The sequence below is a fragment of the Argopecten irradians genome, chromosome 10 (assembly GCF_041381155.1).
Source record: "Argopecten irradians isolate NY chromosome 10, Ai_NY, whole genome shotgun sequence".
Lineage (NCBI taxonomy): Eukaryota > Metazoa > Mollusca > Bivalvia > Pectinida > Pectinidae > Argopecten > Argopecten irradians.
This window is the reverse complement of record NC_091143.1, coordinates 12,474,612-12,491,092: the sequence shown is the minus strand read 5'-3', so window position 1 is coordinate 12,491,092 and position 16,481 is coordinate 12,474,612. Positions and strand designations below refer to the sequence as shown.

The window sequence follows — 16,481 nt, the reverse complement described above, 5'->3', positions numbered from 1 at the left end:
GGTAGGCCGTCCTTACATGACCCTGGCTGTTAATAGGACGTTAACATTATTCGCATCATGAATAGTATATTATAATTATCATAAATATCAGTCTTTGTCTAATCTAGATTCTTGGGTATTCCTGTTTATGGTATTTGTAGGGCATGCTCCTGATTTATTCATAGTGACTGAAACCTGTATAATCCAGAAATCTGGCTACCATATTTGATCTAAGAAGCGCCCAGGGCGTTTTAAAAATTTGAAAAAAAAATGAAGGGAGGCTGATAAGACAAAATTACTGCAAATCTATACTGTTTTGTGTAGTTTTGGTCATTATCTACGCCTGGCAAATTGAAATTGAGGCCTCAAAAAGGGTGAGGGGCGCTTATAGGGACATGGGCGCTTATTGGATAGAATATGGTACATAAGACAAATTACACCGTTCAATGATATTTTTTTTATCTGATCTTTTGCTTTTTGTAGATATGATATTTGTTTTATGTATTACCAGCACTTTTATTTTGTTGGTATTAATGATAATTTGTAGATATATATTTTGTATGTATAACATTTTGCTATACATGTTTAGTGATACTGAACAGAGCCTAACACCCCTACTACTCGATGTATTACTCTATGACCAAATGTTGAAGTTTTGAATGGCTACCTATATTACCAGTACTAATATATTATTTGGTGGAAACCATAATTTGTAATATCTGTATTTTTTTATATAGTATAACATTTTCGGTACATGTTTAATGATACTGGATGGAGCCTCACTCCTGCTACTTTGTACCATCAAGTGTTGACAGTTTGAATGACAACCCAATCTGATAGCCTATCTACAAACATATGTTGACATGATTCTTCCACCTCAATCACAGATGACCTCCTGACCTTTCATTGACCTGGGTCAACAGGTCCTTATTTAACATATGTTAGAGAACACTTCCAACTTCTTTTTTTTGTTTTTTTCCCTTCTTATATCACAATGATTTCAATTTTTAAAACAAAATTTCTATATCAATGTCAGCTCATCAAAATCCAAATTAAAGTTCCAATAGATAAAGAGAATCTTTGGGTATAGAGCTTAGATATTTGTTGATAGGAGCTTACTAGTAAATGGAGAGCTTATATGTGGTCAATTTGTGGACGAAGGCTTACTTTGACTGGAAATTTATTTGTGTCAACAAAAAGCTTTAATCTACACGTAAACTCCAAAACAGAAGCTTATTTGTAAATTCTTTGTGGATAAAAATCTAATGTGACTGGGAGCTTATTGTATAATGGAGCTTACTTATAGATAGAAAAATGTTTAGACAAGCTTCTTTGTGGATGAAGGTTAATTCTGGCTGGTGCTAAATTGTGCATAAGTGGTTGTCAAATAATTGGTTAGCCTCAAAATATTTCTGTCTATCTTACTGTAAATAATGTAAACAACATTTGACAATTAATATCTATAAGTCCTACATAGGAATATTTTGTTAAGAAAAGATTTTTTATGGTATTTCAGGAGTGGAATTTCTAATTCAAACATTTATAGTCTGGAATCTGGAAATTTATGTTAACTTAATAGCATCTTCATAACATTTTGAGAACTTACAAATATCTTTCTTTGTTATTTAATCATTTTTTCATTAAAAATAAAATAAAACATCTTATTTGCATGTAACCGAACAAAAACTAAAAATGCTCACAAATCCAGTATGAATATAACTCAAATGTCATCAAAACCACCTACCAATTATCCAATTTTCACAGATAACTTTTGTCAGATATATTTTATTGATCTATTAGTAAAATGTCTAAATGAAGTTTTGACAACCCTGACACCTTGTATTATATGCTGTATATATCCTAGCTACTGGTCCAGCAGCGGCTGCAGTGTTGTCTCTGAGAAATATGCAGAATTTAATGACATCTTGATTCCAGCCTCCGCAGCCTCGTACATCACACTGGATATGGAGATTTCTCCCTAACTAACCAGATCAATATTTCCTTATTTAGGACCTTCTAGAATGATTACTCAGGCCTACCACCCCTTTATACAGCATTAGACCAACCTGCATCAAAGTAATGGGCAGTTGAAAGATGATTATCAGGGGTTGAAAAGGTTGTAACTATGATTTTAATTAGGAATGAATGGATAGATAGAAAAATACTATAATATGGGAAAATATTATGCTATGCTCATATAAATGAGTTTGAATCTTATGTGGAGCAGTTGTTGGGTACTGATCATATAGGCCAGTGATTTTCCTACAGGTGCTCTGGCTTTTCTCCACCACCAAAACCTGGCACATCCTCAAATGACCCTAGTTGTTGATAGAACAATAAAACTACGAAACCCAACCAATCTTAACGTTTACCCCTGTAATAATGTACAGGTAAATTTGTGCATCATGTTTGTCACCTGTTGGGCTCGTCGTTAATGTTAGTATCAGTAACAACAGGTATGATGTACACGTGTTCATGTGACAGGTGTGCATTCAGTTAATTAGTACATCCTATGGTTATTATAATGTGTAGTGTTTATCTATGTACAAGTGTGGTTTCGGTGAAGATTTCTATAAATCAACTGTTCGTTATAATTATTTTGCCTCATTTTAGAAACATTGCATGTGACTTATCTAAATGGAATCATAATGAATACTCGAAAAAAGAATAAAGGAAAGAGAAATTCAAATAAATAATTAATGTCTTTATGAGTCAAACATTTCATCAAGATGAAAATTCCTTCCCATCATCAGTTTATGAAATTTACATTCTTATGCCTCCATCACATAGTGTTTTAAGTGGTGGAGAAAGGTATAATGCATAGATAGCACTGCCTTGCTTGTCCTTAGCCTGCCACGTCCAGTCACCTCATACCCTGTCCCAATCCTATCACGGCCAAATTCTGTCATATCCTACCCTTATGCTGTCCCCTTACCGTCCTGTCATGTCACATACCAGACGTGTCATATCTTGTGCCAATCCTGTCATGTCACATACCAGACGTGTCATATCTTGTGCCAATGAAGTCATATTCAGTCCCAATCTTGTCATATCCAGTCCCAATGCCGTCATATCCAGTCCCAATTCTGTTATATCTAGTCAAATTTTGTCATATCTGGTCCATATTCTGTCATATCCTGTCCCAATTCAGTCATATTTTGTCTCAATCTTGTCATATATCCTATCCTTGCCCTGCTCCCTTACATTCCTACAATGTCTCATCCCAATCCTGTCATGTCTTATCCCAGTTTGGTACAGTCCTGTCATAGTCCTGCCATGTTTTGTTGTGTACCTTGTAACCAACTATAACATTAATTGGCTATTCTAGACAAAGCACATAAGTGGAGGTCAAAATTAAGTAGGAGCATTCCTGCTGCACCAACATATTTCCTAATATTGTCTCACACTAATTTATAAAATAAAACATTTCAGAGGACTTAATTTGCTTGTATAAAACGTGTATCTAGTATTTAAGCAAATGATTTTATTCGTGGTATTTGTCTTTGTTATGCTTAAAATCAATCCTTAAATCCTAGCAACCCTTAAAGTATTGTTTACTACAATTTCTGAGGACCCAGGTTATATATCGGGGCCCTAAATCAGACAAAATAACCTGTGATTAATCAAACTAAGGAATTTTAGTGCACTCTAAATTTTACCTGGAAAAGCTCAACAGAACAATGTGAATGTCATACAAATTTGGCATCATTCAAATGTAAGAAATCCAGGGCCCTTGATCAGGCAGAATATATTAGCTATAGGAAATATTACGGCAGAAGCTGAAAGTGATGCAGATTTCACATCATTCAAATACAAGTTGAATCCAAGAAAAAAAAACCCTAATTTTTTTTCAAGGATAGTTATTATGTATATGATTAACGTTTTACAGCTGGTAACGGTTGGCAGTGTGCCAGGTACACGATTGTTGTTATTTAAACTGCAGCACCAGTCACTCTCACTGGTTAGAATACATCTGAGTCACCCGCTCTACAAAACAGAGCAAATAACAGCAAAAAACCCTGACATGCAATAGACATGCAATCACATGTAGTGTTTTCATGGGGTAAGTCGGCGGGTGAGTAATTGTGTTGAACTCTATAAAGCAGAATAAGAGGAAAGTCGGCAACTTATTGTCCGCCAACAAGATGGAGAGCACCAGAGAGAAGGTAAAAAAAGAGCAAGCTGCATAAAGCAGATGTCAAACATGTTTAGATTTTTTTTTCAATCATTTTGGGAAAAAAATTCTGAAGCATTATTTGCCTGCTAATGTGATAAATGTGTCCAATCTGAATCCCGTGAATATCGATCATATTACCTCAATGTCTGCAGCAGCGGTAAGGATAGCGAGCCAAAAACATTTATTTCTCAAGTATATAATGGGCCTAAAGACTTCCAAAAACATGGCTACTTTGTCTACATGTAAGCTTGTACGAGGACTACCAAGTTCAGAAAATCTACAGAATACAACATCTAATTTGGTTCTAATAAACAAGAAGTTCTTTTCAAGTAAAACGATCAAGAGATTCTAGCTTGTCTCCATTTGCGCATTCTCTCAAGCATTCGGCAGAAATTTCAGATATGTACAAAACTTTCCAGCCTTGCAATATGAGACAAATCATAGAATAACAATAAACCTTTACAAAGCTAAGAATAATAAAAAACATAAATTAACAAATGCAGGTTAAGTCTAAACAAATGTACTTGAAATGCCTGAATTAAATTAGTACCTGTATCCTAACCTTTTTACAATTCAAAAGTGCCTGCACCCACTGCAACACAACTTAATTAATTAAACACATTGAAGGAATTTATTTTTTATACAGGACAAAATGTTAAATAGAATATCTAAGTCACATGTATCAGTATTTGTTTCTTGAACTGATTTAGAGTCAGTACTTTGCAAATGTATCTAAAATCAAAAGGTGGCATGCATTGGGGCTAGTGGAAGTATCTCATACTCCCTACCCACTTGGTCAACGTGGCCCCACTACATTATAGTACATTAATATGAGACTTGGTCATTGCATACATTTCACTCTTATCTTATCCTATTTAGGATTCAATCATTTCAATATAAATTTTAGGCCCTCAGATGGCTTCTAATTATAGTGAATATGACACTTTTTACCAAATTTGTTTTGTTTAGGTTTAGGTTTTTTTACCTATTCAAATTTCAGTACCTGGCATTTGAACCACATGGAATTCTATTTGCGACCCAGAGGTGAAGGGCTTGTGGTAATGTTTGACCTCTAGTAAAATCATCAAGACAAATATAAGGAAGACAAAACGTTAACTAGTTTTCTATTTTATCATTTACCACTGCCTGAGTTTTATTTAATTTTACAGACACACTGGAAAATAAACAATAAGTAATTGGCAACCATGCAACAGGAACTGTTGCCATAGTCATAAATAATAACAAAAGATGTGACAAAAACATCAATAACTTTTGCTGGATTATGTATCAGACTCATAAATGTGGAACTTGCATAAAAATCTGTTTATTAACCCAATGATGTAATTTGGAGAAGGCCATGTCTGCAAATGTAGCATTGTTGCCAAGTGCTGGTATATGCTACCATTAGAACGAATTATAAAGCTGGCGCCCTATATTTATAACAGCCATTGTTGACAATTCTCGTTATATATTATAACTTTATCATATTTAGCAACCTTAAATTAATGTGTCAGTGAAGTCTGTCTGTAACTTCTCAAAAATTCTTAAAACAAGTGTTCTTAGCATCAAATGTCTTTATTTCATGGCAAGATTCTTATCAAAGGATATTTGATCGTAGGGCTAGGCCTGTATAAACAAGGAAAACTTTGAATGTCTGGAAACTAAATATAATCAAAATAGCGTATATTTTTAAAAATTCATTAGTGGACACTCTTTAGCCACAGCATCAATTCAGTTTGCCAATAAATAGTTGACAAAACCAGATTGATGAGGCTAAATTTGAAATAGCAATGCAGACACTGGTTCCTCTATAATCCAGACACTTGTGTCCCTAGGCTCAACTTTCCACGTTAAGAAATTTATGAACTGCTGAATTCTGTCTTCTTAGTCAATAATCTCTATTCCCTGGCATTTCCATCAAGATTTTTCAACTTTTGGTGTCCTAATAATCACGGGTCCATTGTATAATAGATTTATTCAATTCTGATATTTTGATTTGATTAGTTTAATTTCCTATTAACAGCAAGGGTCATTTAAGTATATTCCAGGTTTAAAAGTTGGAGGAAAGACGGAGTACCCAGATAAAAAGCAACCATCAGCAAGCAGTGCCTTGCAACTTGTGACCCATGGAGGTCTTGTTGCAATTTGTCAGGACATCTTAATCACTTGGCCACCATGGTCTTGATATCATGACATAGCTGAACTATTGTCCTAAGCTGCTGAATTCCAACAGAAATACTTCAAATTTCAACTTCTATCAGTAAAATTGGAATGTGAAGTATCACTAAAAGAAATGTTGAGTCAACATGGATTATGTTGTATACAGATTACAGTAAATGCAAAAATCATGCAACAAATTTTTCTTTTCACAATAAAACTAAACTGAGGTTTAATGATTCAATGCTGAAATATGCAGAATCTGCCAGAAAATATTTTATGTCAATAAAGAAGATGAAATGATTTTTCTGCTTCATCATTTAACAATAAGAGATCGGATTTAAGTTGAAGTATATATGTTACACCTCGACAAGGAATGTACATTAAGTCAGCCTGTCAACATATGTCTTAACTCATTCACCCCTGAAGACACATTTGGACTATTTTAATTCAAAGGATGGAATAGTCCATTCAGAATTTTCAGGGGTCAATGTCTTAAGGTCTGCCAGATGTTGCATTTTTTTTTTCTCTATTTAAAATTCCTTCCTTAAAGGGCATTTTTCTTAATAGCAGGTCTAGATCTATATATATTCTCAGCTTTTTGTATCTTGACAAATCAATAACCTATTGTTACCCAAGGCATATTTTGTTTCAGGGGAGAGTTATATACTTCAAAATGCATTCTATAATTTTCCAAGGGACATAACCCATTAGTACAATAGCTATTATATGCTATACAATACGCTACTGGGGAAACCCCTCTAAACAGCCTACACAGAATTATATTCCATGGGACATTATTCACAACCCAGTAATAAAATTGAATGATTCAATCTAATAAGAGAGATAACTGTGTTCCTTCAAAACTGTATTTAATTCATTCACCCTTTGAACTCTTATAATTTGAAGGCTGGAGTACTTCATCATGGAATTTAAGGAGTGAATAGCATGAATTAAACAATACTGTATTAAAAGGCTTCTTTTGTTTGACTATTACTATCTGAAAAACAGAGTCATTGCAAGTAACCGCTCCCTTGTACACTGCTGCTCAAACTACAAAACTGCATTAATCCCAACTCTGTATATGTTCTATGAAAACTAATTACCTACTGTTGACAGTAATGGTATAATAAGTCAATGATAACATCAGCTAGTTAGTCACTGACATGATAACATTAGTTTTACTGTCACATCAAAAATGACAGATCACAGTGAAAAGGTCACACGCCAATGTTGATGTTATAAGATACATCTCTAAATCTTTTTACCAGTAGTCTCTCCTTAATCTGTCTCCAGAGCAACAGCTCAATTATCTCACTTTGTTTTAAAATTAACATATTCACTTATCTCCCCTTGTAATGTCATCAGTTGTCTCCCCTTTCTATTCCCCATCTCGTATATGGATTAAAAACCCAATGATCTCACCTTGTTATCCATGCAATCTCTTGTTTCTAAATCAACAGTATTCAGTTGTCTCCCCTTGTTGTATAGCTACAATCCTCCCATACATCCCCTATATCATCACATGCAGATCAAAATACCAGTTGTCTCCCGTTGCCAAGTCAGTGCTTGTCTCCTCTTGTCATGTGAGTAGGTGTCTCCCATCATTATATCAGCTGTTATCTCCCTTGTTATATCAACAATTGTCTCCCCTTGTAATATCAGCAGTTGTCTCCCTTTGTAATGTCAGCAGTTGTCTCCCTTTGTAATATCAGCAGTTGTCTCCCTTTGTAATGTCGCCAGTTGTCTCCCCTTACTATTCCATACCTAATAATTTGAATTACAGTCCTATCATTAATAGATTAACACAATCCTCCTGTGACTCTTCTAATGGTATCATCACAGGAAGATCAAAATGTCAGTTGTCTCCCCTTGTTTTCTCATGGATCTTCACCCCTTCCTTTCCCTACCTACAGTATATCTACAGTCCTGTCATCCATAGATTACCTGTATGATGTATTGCTACACTCTACCATCAGTTGTCTCCCCTTATCATGTTACTACTTACCTCCCCTTACTTTGCCCTACTCATAGTATATTTACCACCCTGTCATCCATAGACTACCTGTGTGATGTATTGCTACACTCTACCATCAGTTTTCTCCCCTTATCATGTTACTAGTTACCTCCCCTTACTATGCCCTACCTATAGTATATTTACCGCCCTGTCATCCATAGACTACCTGTGTGTTGTATTGCTACACTCTACCATCAGTTGTCTCCCCTTATCATGTTACTAGTTACATCCCCTTGCTATGCCCTACCTATAGTATATTTACAACCCTGTCATCCTTAGACTACCTGTGTAATGTATTGCTACACTCTACCGTCACAGGAAGTAGGTCACATTCCTACAGACCCCTATAGTACATTAATTACAATATCACTGCTGTGTATCCGGCAGATTATCACCATCTATGAGCTATCACAAATTAATCAATGAGATAAGAATTTTTTTTTATTATTTTCCATACATCCTGAAAATAATTGCTGAATCAGCCTTTTAGAAATATATCAAAATTACATAGAGTCAGTGATATTATATCATTCACCCCTGGAAACAGATCTGAATTCTTCTAATTCAAAGATTGGAACAGTTCATTATGAAATTTCAGGGGTAAACTGGTCATATAGATCAAACATGTTGAGATGTACAGTAGTTTACATCAAATAGAACATGCAAATACTTCTCAAAACAACAACAATAAGATATTGAGTGAAACAAATAACATCACTTTACAACATCTATAATTAGAATCCCGGAGAAACAGATATCACAAATAAATCTACAACAATACATGAAATAGATGAAAAAGATGAATAAAAAAGATTCTAATTCAAAACTTTCTGAGAAAATCAGCTAATGATAAGCTAGTAAGTTAAAGGAAAATTTGAAGCATTGAAAAATAATCCACAATATTGAAGAGTTAACTGCAGGACATGCCAGCAAAGGTTGAGAGAGAAAAAGGGGCACAAAAACAACAATATCACTATGGATACTTACTGAAGGTTTCTGATTGGTCAGGTCCAGTGACGATAACTAATAGAAAGGAACGGTTCATTTTATTTTTTATTCAACATTATAATCCAAACGATTTTTCCTTAGCATTGGTATAACGCAAGAGATGGTTTTATATTTGATATATTTTTTTAAAATTACATATGAGAGATTTATAGATTAAAATATAGGTAGCAATGACCTACTTTCAGTTCATGTCTAAGCAAGGTGAATCTAGCTATGACAGTTTAAGTCTTTTGCCAATTAAGCACTTCAAGGAACAAAACTCAAAACATTTAAAACTTGGAAGAACAACACATATTAACTGATCCCCTCAAGAAATCATTGAGGATATAAACAGATTATGGACAAACCTGCTAAAATGGACACTTCTGTATAAAGAAATGTGTCAAAAATGGACAATTTAGGTATATGTACTTTGGTGTCCTTTATTGACAGGTTTCACAATATAATCTTATGTAACAACAAATTCAACACAACAATCCTCCATATGAAATCAGAATTGGATGAGACAGGTTGGCCTTGGGACAGAATTCATGAATGCCATAACCACCCCCATCCCTCCTCCATCATTTCATGGCGGGGACATAAAACTCTTCTTGATAGCAAATGTCTGGTAGAACCACTCAATATATCCTAATCTAATGGCTCACAAATACATGTATATAGATATCTGACTTCATAAAACCAATACATATGTCGCATATATCCCATAAAACCCTGTCAGTAAATTCATATCCACCAATATCAAAATCTATCATTTTCCAAATTCTTCAAAATCTACGTTCAAAATCTAGCAATATTCCAAAGAGAAACAAATTTTCATTAGCTGTGAAAACAGTAGGTACATTAAGGGGAATCAATATGTAACGGCAACATGTGATCGACAGCTGCAGCTAACATGTTCTTTGTGGTACATATATATATATATAAAACATGCGGTTTGATACATTTTCAGCTATCATAGAGTATTGATATCTAGTTTACTATGAAGCTATATCGATTCAGTCATACTTACCATAGCATGTTTTTTGTATGGTATATATATATAGGCTGAGGCCATTTATATAGCATAATGAGGTAAAAACAGTATAAAGCTAGTATATTAATAATCCGAAATAAAAGGCCAAAATAAATTCAAAATAAAATCAAAATCATTTCTATGGAATATATATTCAGCCACTATAGGGGCTTCCTCAGTCCAAAATAACACTAACACACTGTGTTCATCTACATGTTTGTTTACATCTCTATTTATATAGAAACTACATATACCAACCTAAAATAAAGATAAATCTACTTTCTGGCTCTTGATCGTGATCTTTTAAATAACCTTGACCTTAACATAGTCAACATATGATGCAATTATCTTTTGTCTATGTCCTTTTTAAATTAATTTGATACTTTGACTAAAATGACGATTTATAAATGTTCTCCACAATGCTTTTTATAAAGGAATATAAAACCTTTATTCATACGGGGTATTAACAATGTGCTATGCAAATGACCTTGACCACTGACATACAAATGACAAACTGCCATTAAAGGATAATACATATGTCCTATGCAAATGACCTTGAACTTCAAAATACAATCATATTGAGTATTACTGAAACTCTTTACCATATCCTATGCAAATAACCTTGACCTTTAGTACACAAATGACGAACTGCCATAAGATGATGATGATGACAATGATGATACATGTCCTATGCAAATGACCTTGACCTTTAATACACAAATGACAAAGTACCTAAGAGGATGATGCATAATTTTGTGATGATTTACTCGATTATTCTATGGTGCTACACAACTTAGGCATCTTCAGAGAAAGTGGACGATCAGAATGTTGATGGTAAGGCAACTTAACGACTAATTTCCGTGTAGTGCTGCAATAATCAGACCAATAACGACACTGAAGTAGTCCTGTCTACACTCAACCACTGAAGACACATTTAGACTCTCCCAAATCAACACACTCGACCAGTCTATTATGAAATTTTAGGGGTGAATGAGTAAACACAAATTATGGGCGATATTTTCTGCGTTCACACACTAAAAACGACCATGAATGGATTAATCTGTTATGCTCAACTGATAACATCATGATAGATTTGCTGTGAAAAGGCCTAGGTATTATAATATTTTTGTCAGTCTCAAGAGATATACAGTACGACTGCCTAATCTGATATAAGACGAATTGAAGGTCAGAATCTCGGATATTAAATTTCTATACCTTTACAAGATTAAATGTATACCATTCAAGGTTGAATTCCCTACATCTTACTTAGAACATCAAACGCAGCCTATGATACACAGCATTACTCTGATTGTGTCACAAACCATTGATATTTTGTGTACTGGATATAAAGGTATATACTCAATACACATTCAGGGTCTGGCAAAAAGCTTTCCAGATCTATCAGAATTCTTAGTTTTCCTGTTTGTTTTACATTCTATAAATAGACAGGGTCATTTAAGGACAAACAAGGTCAAGGAGGAGGAGAAAATCCAGAGTATCAAGAGAACAAGAATTCCACGGAAGTGGATGTGTCGCCTGCACAGCATCACAAAAAATAGTTATTTACAGTTGAAAATATTGTTAATAATTTAGGTGAAGAAATCAAGTTCCATAACTCTTGCAAATATTCGAAACCCTTTAAGATCTCATTGATATAAGAGCAATATATCTAAAATAAAGATAAATCTACTTTCTGGCTCTTGATCGTGATCTTTTAAATAACCTTGACCTTAACATAGTCAACATATGATGCAATTATCTTTTGTCTATGTCCTTTTTAAATTAATTTGATACTTTGACTAAAATGACGATTTATAAATGTTCTCCACAATGCTTTTTATAAAGGAATATAAAACCTTTATTCATACGGGGTATTAACAATGTGCTCTGCAAATGACCTTGACCACTGACATACAAATGACAAAATGCCATTAAAGGATAATACATATGTCCTATGCAAATGACCTTGAACTTCAAAATACAATAATATTGAGTATTACTGCAACTCTTAACCATGTCCTATGCAAATAACCTTGACCTTTAGTACACAAATGACGAACTGCCATAAGATGATGATGATGATGACAATGATGATACATGTCCTATGCAAATGACCTTGACCTTTAATACACAAATGACAAAGTACCTAAGAGGATGATGCATAGTTTTGTGATGATTTACTCGATTATTCTATGGTGCTACACAACTTAGGCGTCTTCAGAGAAAGTGGACGATCAGAATGTTGATGGTAAGGCAACTTAACGACTAATTTCCGTGTAGTGCTGCAATAATCAGACCAATAACGACACTGAAGTAGTCCTGTCTACACTCAACCACTGAAGACACATTTAGACTCTCCCAAATCAACACACTCGACCAGTCTATTATGAAATTTTAGGGGTGAATGAGTAAACACAAATTATGGGCGATATTTTCTGCGTTCACACACTAAAAACGACCATGAATGGATTAATCTGTTATGCTCAACTGATAACATCATGATAGATTTGCTGTGAAAAGGCCTAGGTATTATAATATTTTTGTCAGTCTCAAGAGATGTACAGTACGACTGCCTAATCTGATATAAGACGAATTGAAGGTCAGAATCTCGGATATTATAATTTCTATACCTTTACAAGATTAAATGTATACCATTCAAGGTTGAATTCCCTACATCTTACTTAGAACATCAAACGCAGCCTATGATACACAGCATTACTCTGATCGTGTCACAAACCATTGATATTTTGTGTACTGGATATAAAGGTATATACTCAATACACATTCAGGGTCTGGCAAAAAGCTTTCCAGATCTATCAGAATTCTTAGTTTTCCTGTTTGTTTTACATTCTATAAATAGACAGGGTCATTTAAGGACAAACAAGGTCAAGGAGGAGGAGAAAATCCAGAGTATCAAGAGAACAAGAATTCCACGGAAGTGGATGTGTCGCCTGCACAGCATCACAAAAAATAGTTATTTACAGTTGAAAATATTGTTAATAATTTAGGTGAAGAAATCAAGTTCCATAACTCTTGCAAATATTGATGGATTTTGAAAACTCTTGCAAAAATTCGAAACCCTTTAAGATCTCATTGATATAAGGCAATATACCAAATTTGGTTGGAATCAGACAATAAATACTAATGTTTTCAAGTGGAAGCCATGTTTCGACAATTTTAAGGTCCCGTAACTCTTGCAAATAGTGTCAGATTTTGACCAGTATCGAACCCATCTAAGATCTCATTAATATAAAGCAACATACCAAATTTGGTTGAAATTGGACAATAAATATTTAAGTTATCGAGCGGAAACCATGGATTTTTTCTGTTTTGATTATTTTAAAGTCCCGTAACTCTTGACCATTATTAAACTCATCCAAGATCTCATCGATATAAAACAATTTATGAAATTTGGTTGAAATTGGACGATAAATATTTAAGTTATCGAGCGGAAACCCATGAATTTTTCTATTTTGACGATTTTAAAGTCCCGTAACTCTTGCAAATATTGACGGATTTTGACCTTTATCAATCTCATCCGAGATCTCATTAAAGCTATATACCAAATTTGGTTGAAATCGGACAATAAATACTTCAGTTATCGCACGGAAACCGTTTCCCGGACGCCGGCGCCGACATAGTGATACCTAAGTGTCGCCCTTGCGTTGCAGGCGACACAAAAACCACTGACATAGGTCAGTTAACCTGCCCCCCGTGGGATTCAAATTTGAAAAAAGTCAGAGGTAGAGAGCTAGTGATAGAACATTGGAACATCTGAACCATTAGGCTACCATATAAGCACCTACTTTCAAAACCACTTTCAAATTGTACATCAAAGTCTCACCCAGTTTATTAATTGATTAACGCGCCAGAAAATTTCTATAAAACTCTAGGACAATCAAACAATTTACGTGTTTATTTTCCATTGTGGAAATTGACTGCCCAAACAATAGATATTAAATGTTAATTTGCCTGTATTCACAGGTAGCTATATATCTATCAATGCTTTGAAGGTATGAGGAATTATTTTCATATTGATATTGATATACTGACATTAAAACAAAGTGTTTCACAAACCTCTTAAAAAGGTTAACATTAAAGTGTTAAATACTGTTTTATTTTATGCCCTGAATAACTAAGGGTCATTTTAGAACAAACAAGGTTTTAAATTTGGAAAAAAACTGGACAATGGTCAGAGAAATATATACGACAACTACTGGCAACTACAGCACCTGGATTTTTACCCAGACCTGACTAAAAGTCCTATATCTCTGGGCCACTAACACTGCAGCCTTTCCGACTTATACTGCGAATACAGGAAAGGGGGATACAGGTACAATAAAACTTTTTTCTCTAACCTAGAGATTGTTTATGTTTCATTTCAAAATCTGTATTTTATTATTTGTTTGTAACTTTCTTCTAGCAGCCGTTGCTAATCCTGAACTCGACAGCCATGAAGATGCCACAATATGAGGATGGATTGTTTTAATGGAGAATTATGAAGCGTTACTTGTGTTTAGTACAAGGTTACGTATACTAAAAGGCAAAGCCTGCCGAGAATTATCTAAGTACATAACGACAATATCATGTTAAATGTCAATTAAGGCCTCTGAGTGTCACAATTATATTGTCACCAACATGCATCGCCCGTGATCACCCGTGGAGCCTGTTACAATGCTGTATATATGCACGTAAACCCCACGTAAGTTCATTCAATAGCCGGGATAATGCTTAAATTGTTTGCATAATTTGAGCAGTCTGTTTCACATGTGAAATTTTTAATTGGAATTGAAATTGAATCCAATTAAGGATTAGAAATACTTAAGTACTGCTTTCTACTTCTATCAAACTGTACAGCACCCTATGTATACCCTTTGTTATGTTATAAGTTCAATATTAATATATTGATAGCCAATATACTGCATTTGCTATATCAAGCGCACCCCCTCCCAAAGGAAAGAAAGCTGGAGTACCAGGAGGAAAACCACCAACCTATTGTAAGTTCAACACCACATGTGTTTCTTAGCAACCCAGAGGCTGAGAACAGCCTGGTGGTTACATGTTGAACACCTTCACCACTCAGCCACTGCAGCATCTAATGTAGCTGGGTGCTAAATACCGTAGATATGGTAGCTATATTCCTAACTGTTTCAGTCCAGTTATTTATCCTGAAATCCCTATGAAGGTAACAGCTGAGAATCGTATTGTCATGATATTGATGTTATGTTCGTAATATAAATAAAGTGTCAATAAGTTTCTCATTTAAGTGACCATCAATATTCATATTGACTAAAATCTCTTCATGGCATTTTGTAAGAGTGCCTTTTTTAAGAAATAAAAACAATAACACTGCATTTATGACAGAAATGGAATTCAATATTTTATCAAAGCTAGCTATTACATTTTATCAGACACACTACACATAAGAGGCTTAGGGTGTTTTCCCCAACTCCAGTAACATCTAATGCGCTTTCTCCACTAAGCCTGACATTCTGACATTGAATTATATGGTTATAAGGTTAACAGGGAATAACATCAGAAACAGAAAACACTTAAGATTTTAGGATAATGATGTCTTTATCCCCAATAACAAGCATCTCCATGATTAAGATTTTCATTGACAAGAGTCTATGGGAAAAGATTATTAGCTATCACTATATTGTAATACACAGGGAAGCTATATAGCTTATGGGAAGATATCATTTATAGATCTCCCTAATAACAAGCCTCTCTATGAATGTGATTTCCACTGATAAGTGCTTTCAGTGATTTAATGCTCTTTACCCTGAAAACAAGCATTTCAACTGACAAGATCTGGAAGAATTCATATATAACTTTCCCTTATACAAAACATTGTGATGCACTGAGAATCAACTCATTTACAATTGTCAGAAACACGCAAGTGATTGCACTACACTATGCTACACAGTGAAGTGTAGTGCGATCACCCGTGGGTCTCCAGACGATGCTTACATACCTCTACTGAAGATATTTCTAAAAAGTTTTTGGACTTGAGGACAATGTCATCTATTCCCATTCTTGATATATTTTAGAGAGTTTTCGTAGACAGTTTCCTCTATGTTAATAGTAACCTTTCTAAATCTCACTAAAATATCATGGAAATGTAC

At 34.4% G+C, this 16,481-nt stretch overlaps 1 protein-coding gene across 2 annotated transcripts in view; it reads right to left on the bottom strand.

Annotated features, from left to right (window-relative positions):
- Positions 1-16,481, bottom strand: part of LOC138333137 (microtubule-associated protein futsch-like) — a 64,262-nt gene that overhangs the window by 9,713 nt on the left and 38,068 nt on the right. The window contains exon 3 of one of the 2 annotated variants that reach the window (XM_069281301.1): positions 9,318-9,353. The exons of the other annotated variant lie outside the window; for it this stretch is intronic. Within the exon in view, the coding sequence (XP_069137402.1) occupies positions 9,318-9,353 (36 nt within the window). The remainder of the gene's footprint in view (positions 1-9,317; positions 9,354-16,481) is intronic. 2 annotated transcript variants of the gene reach the window in all.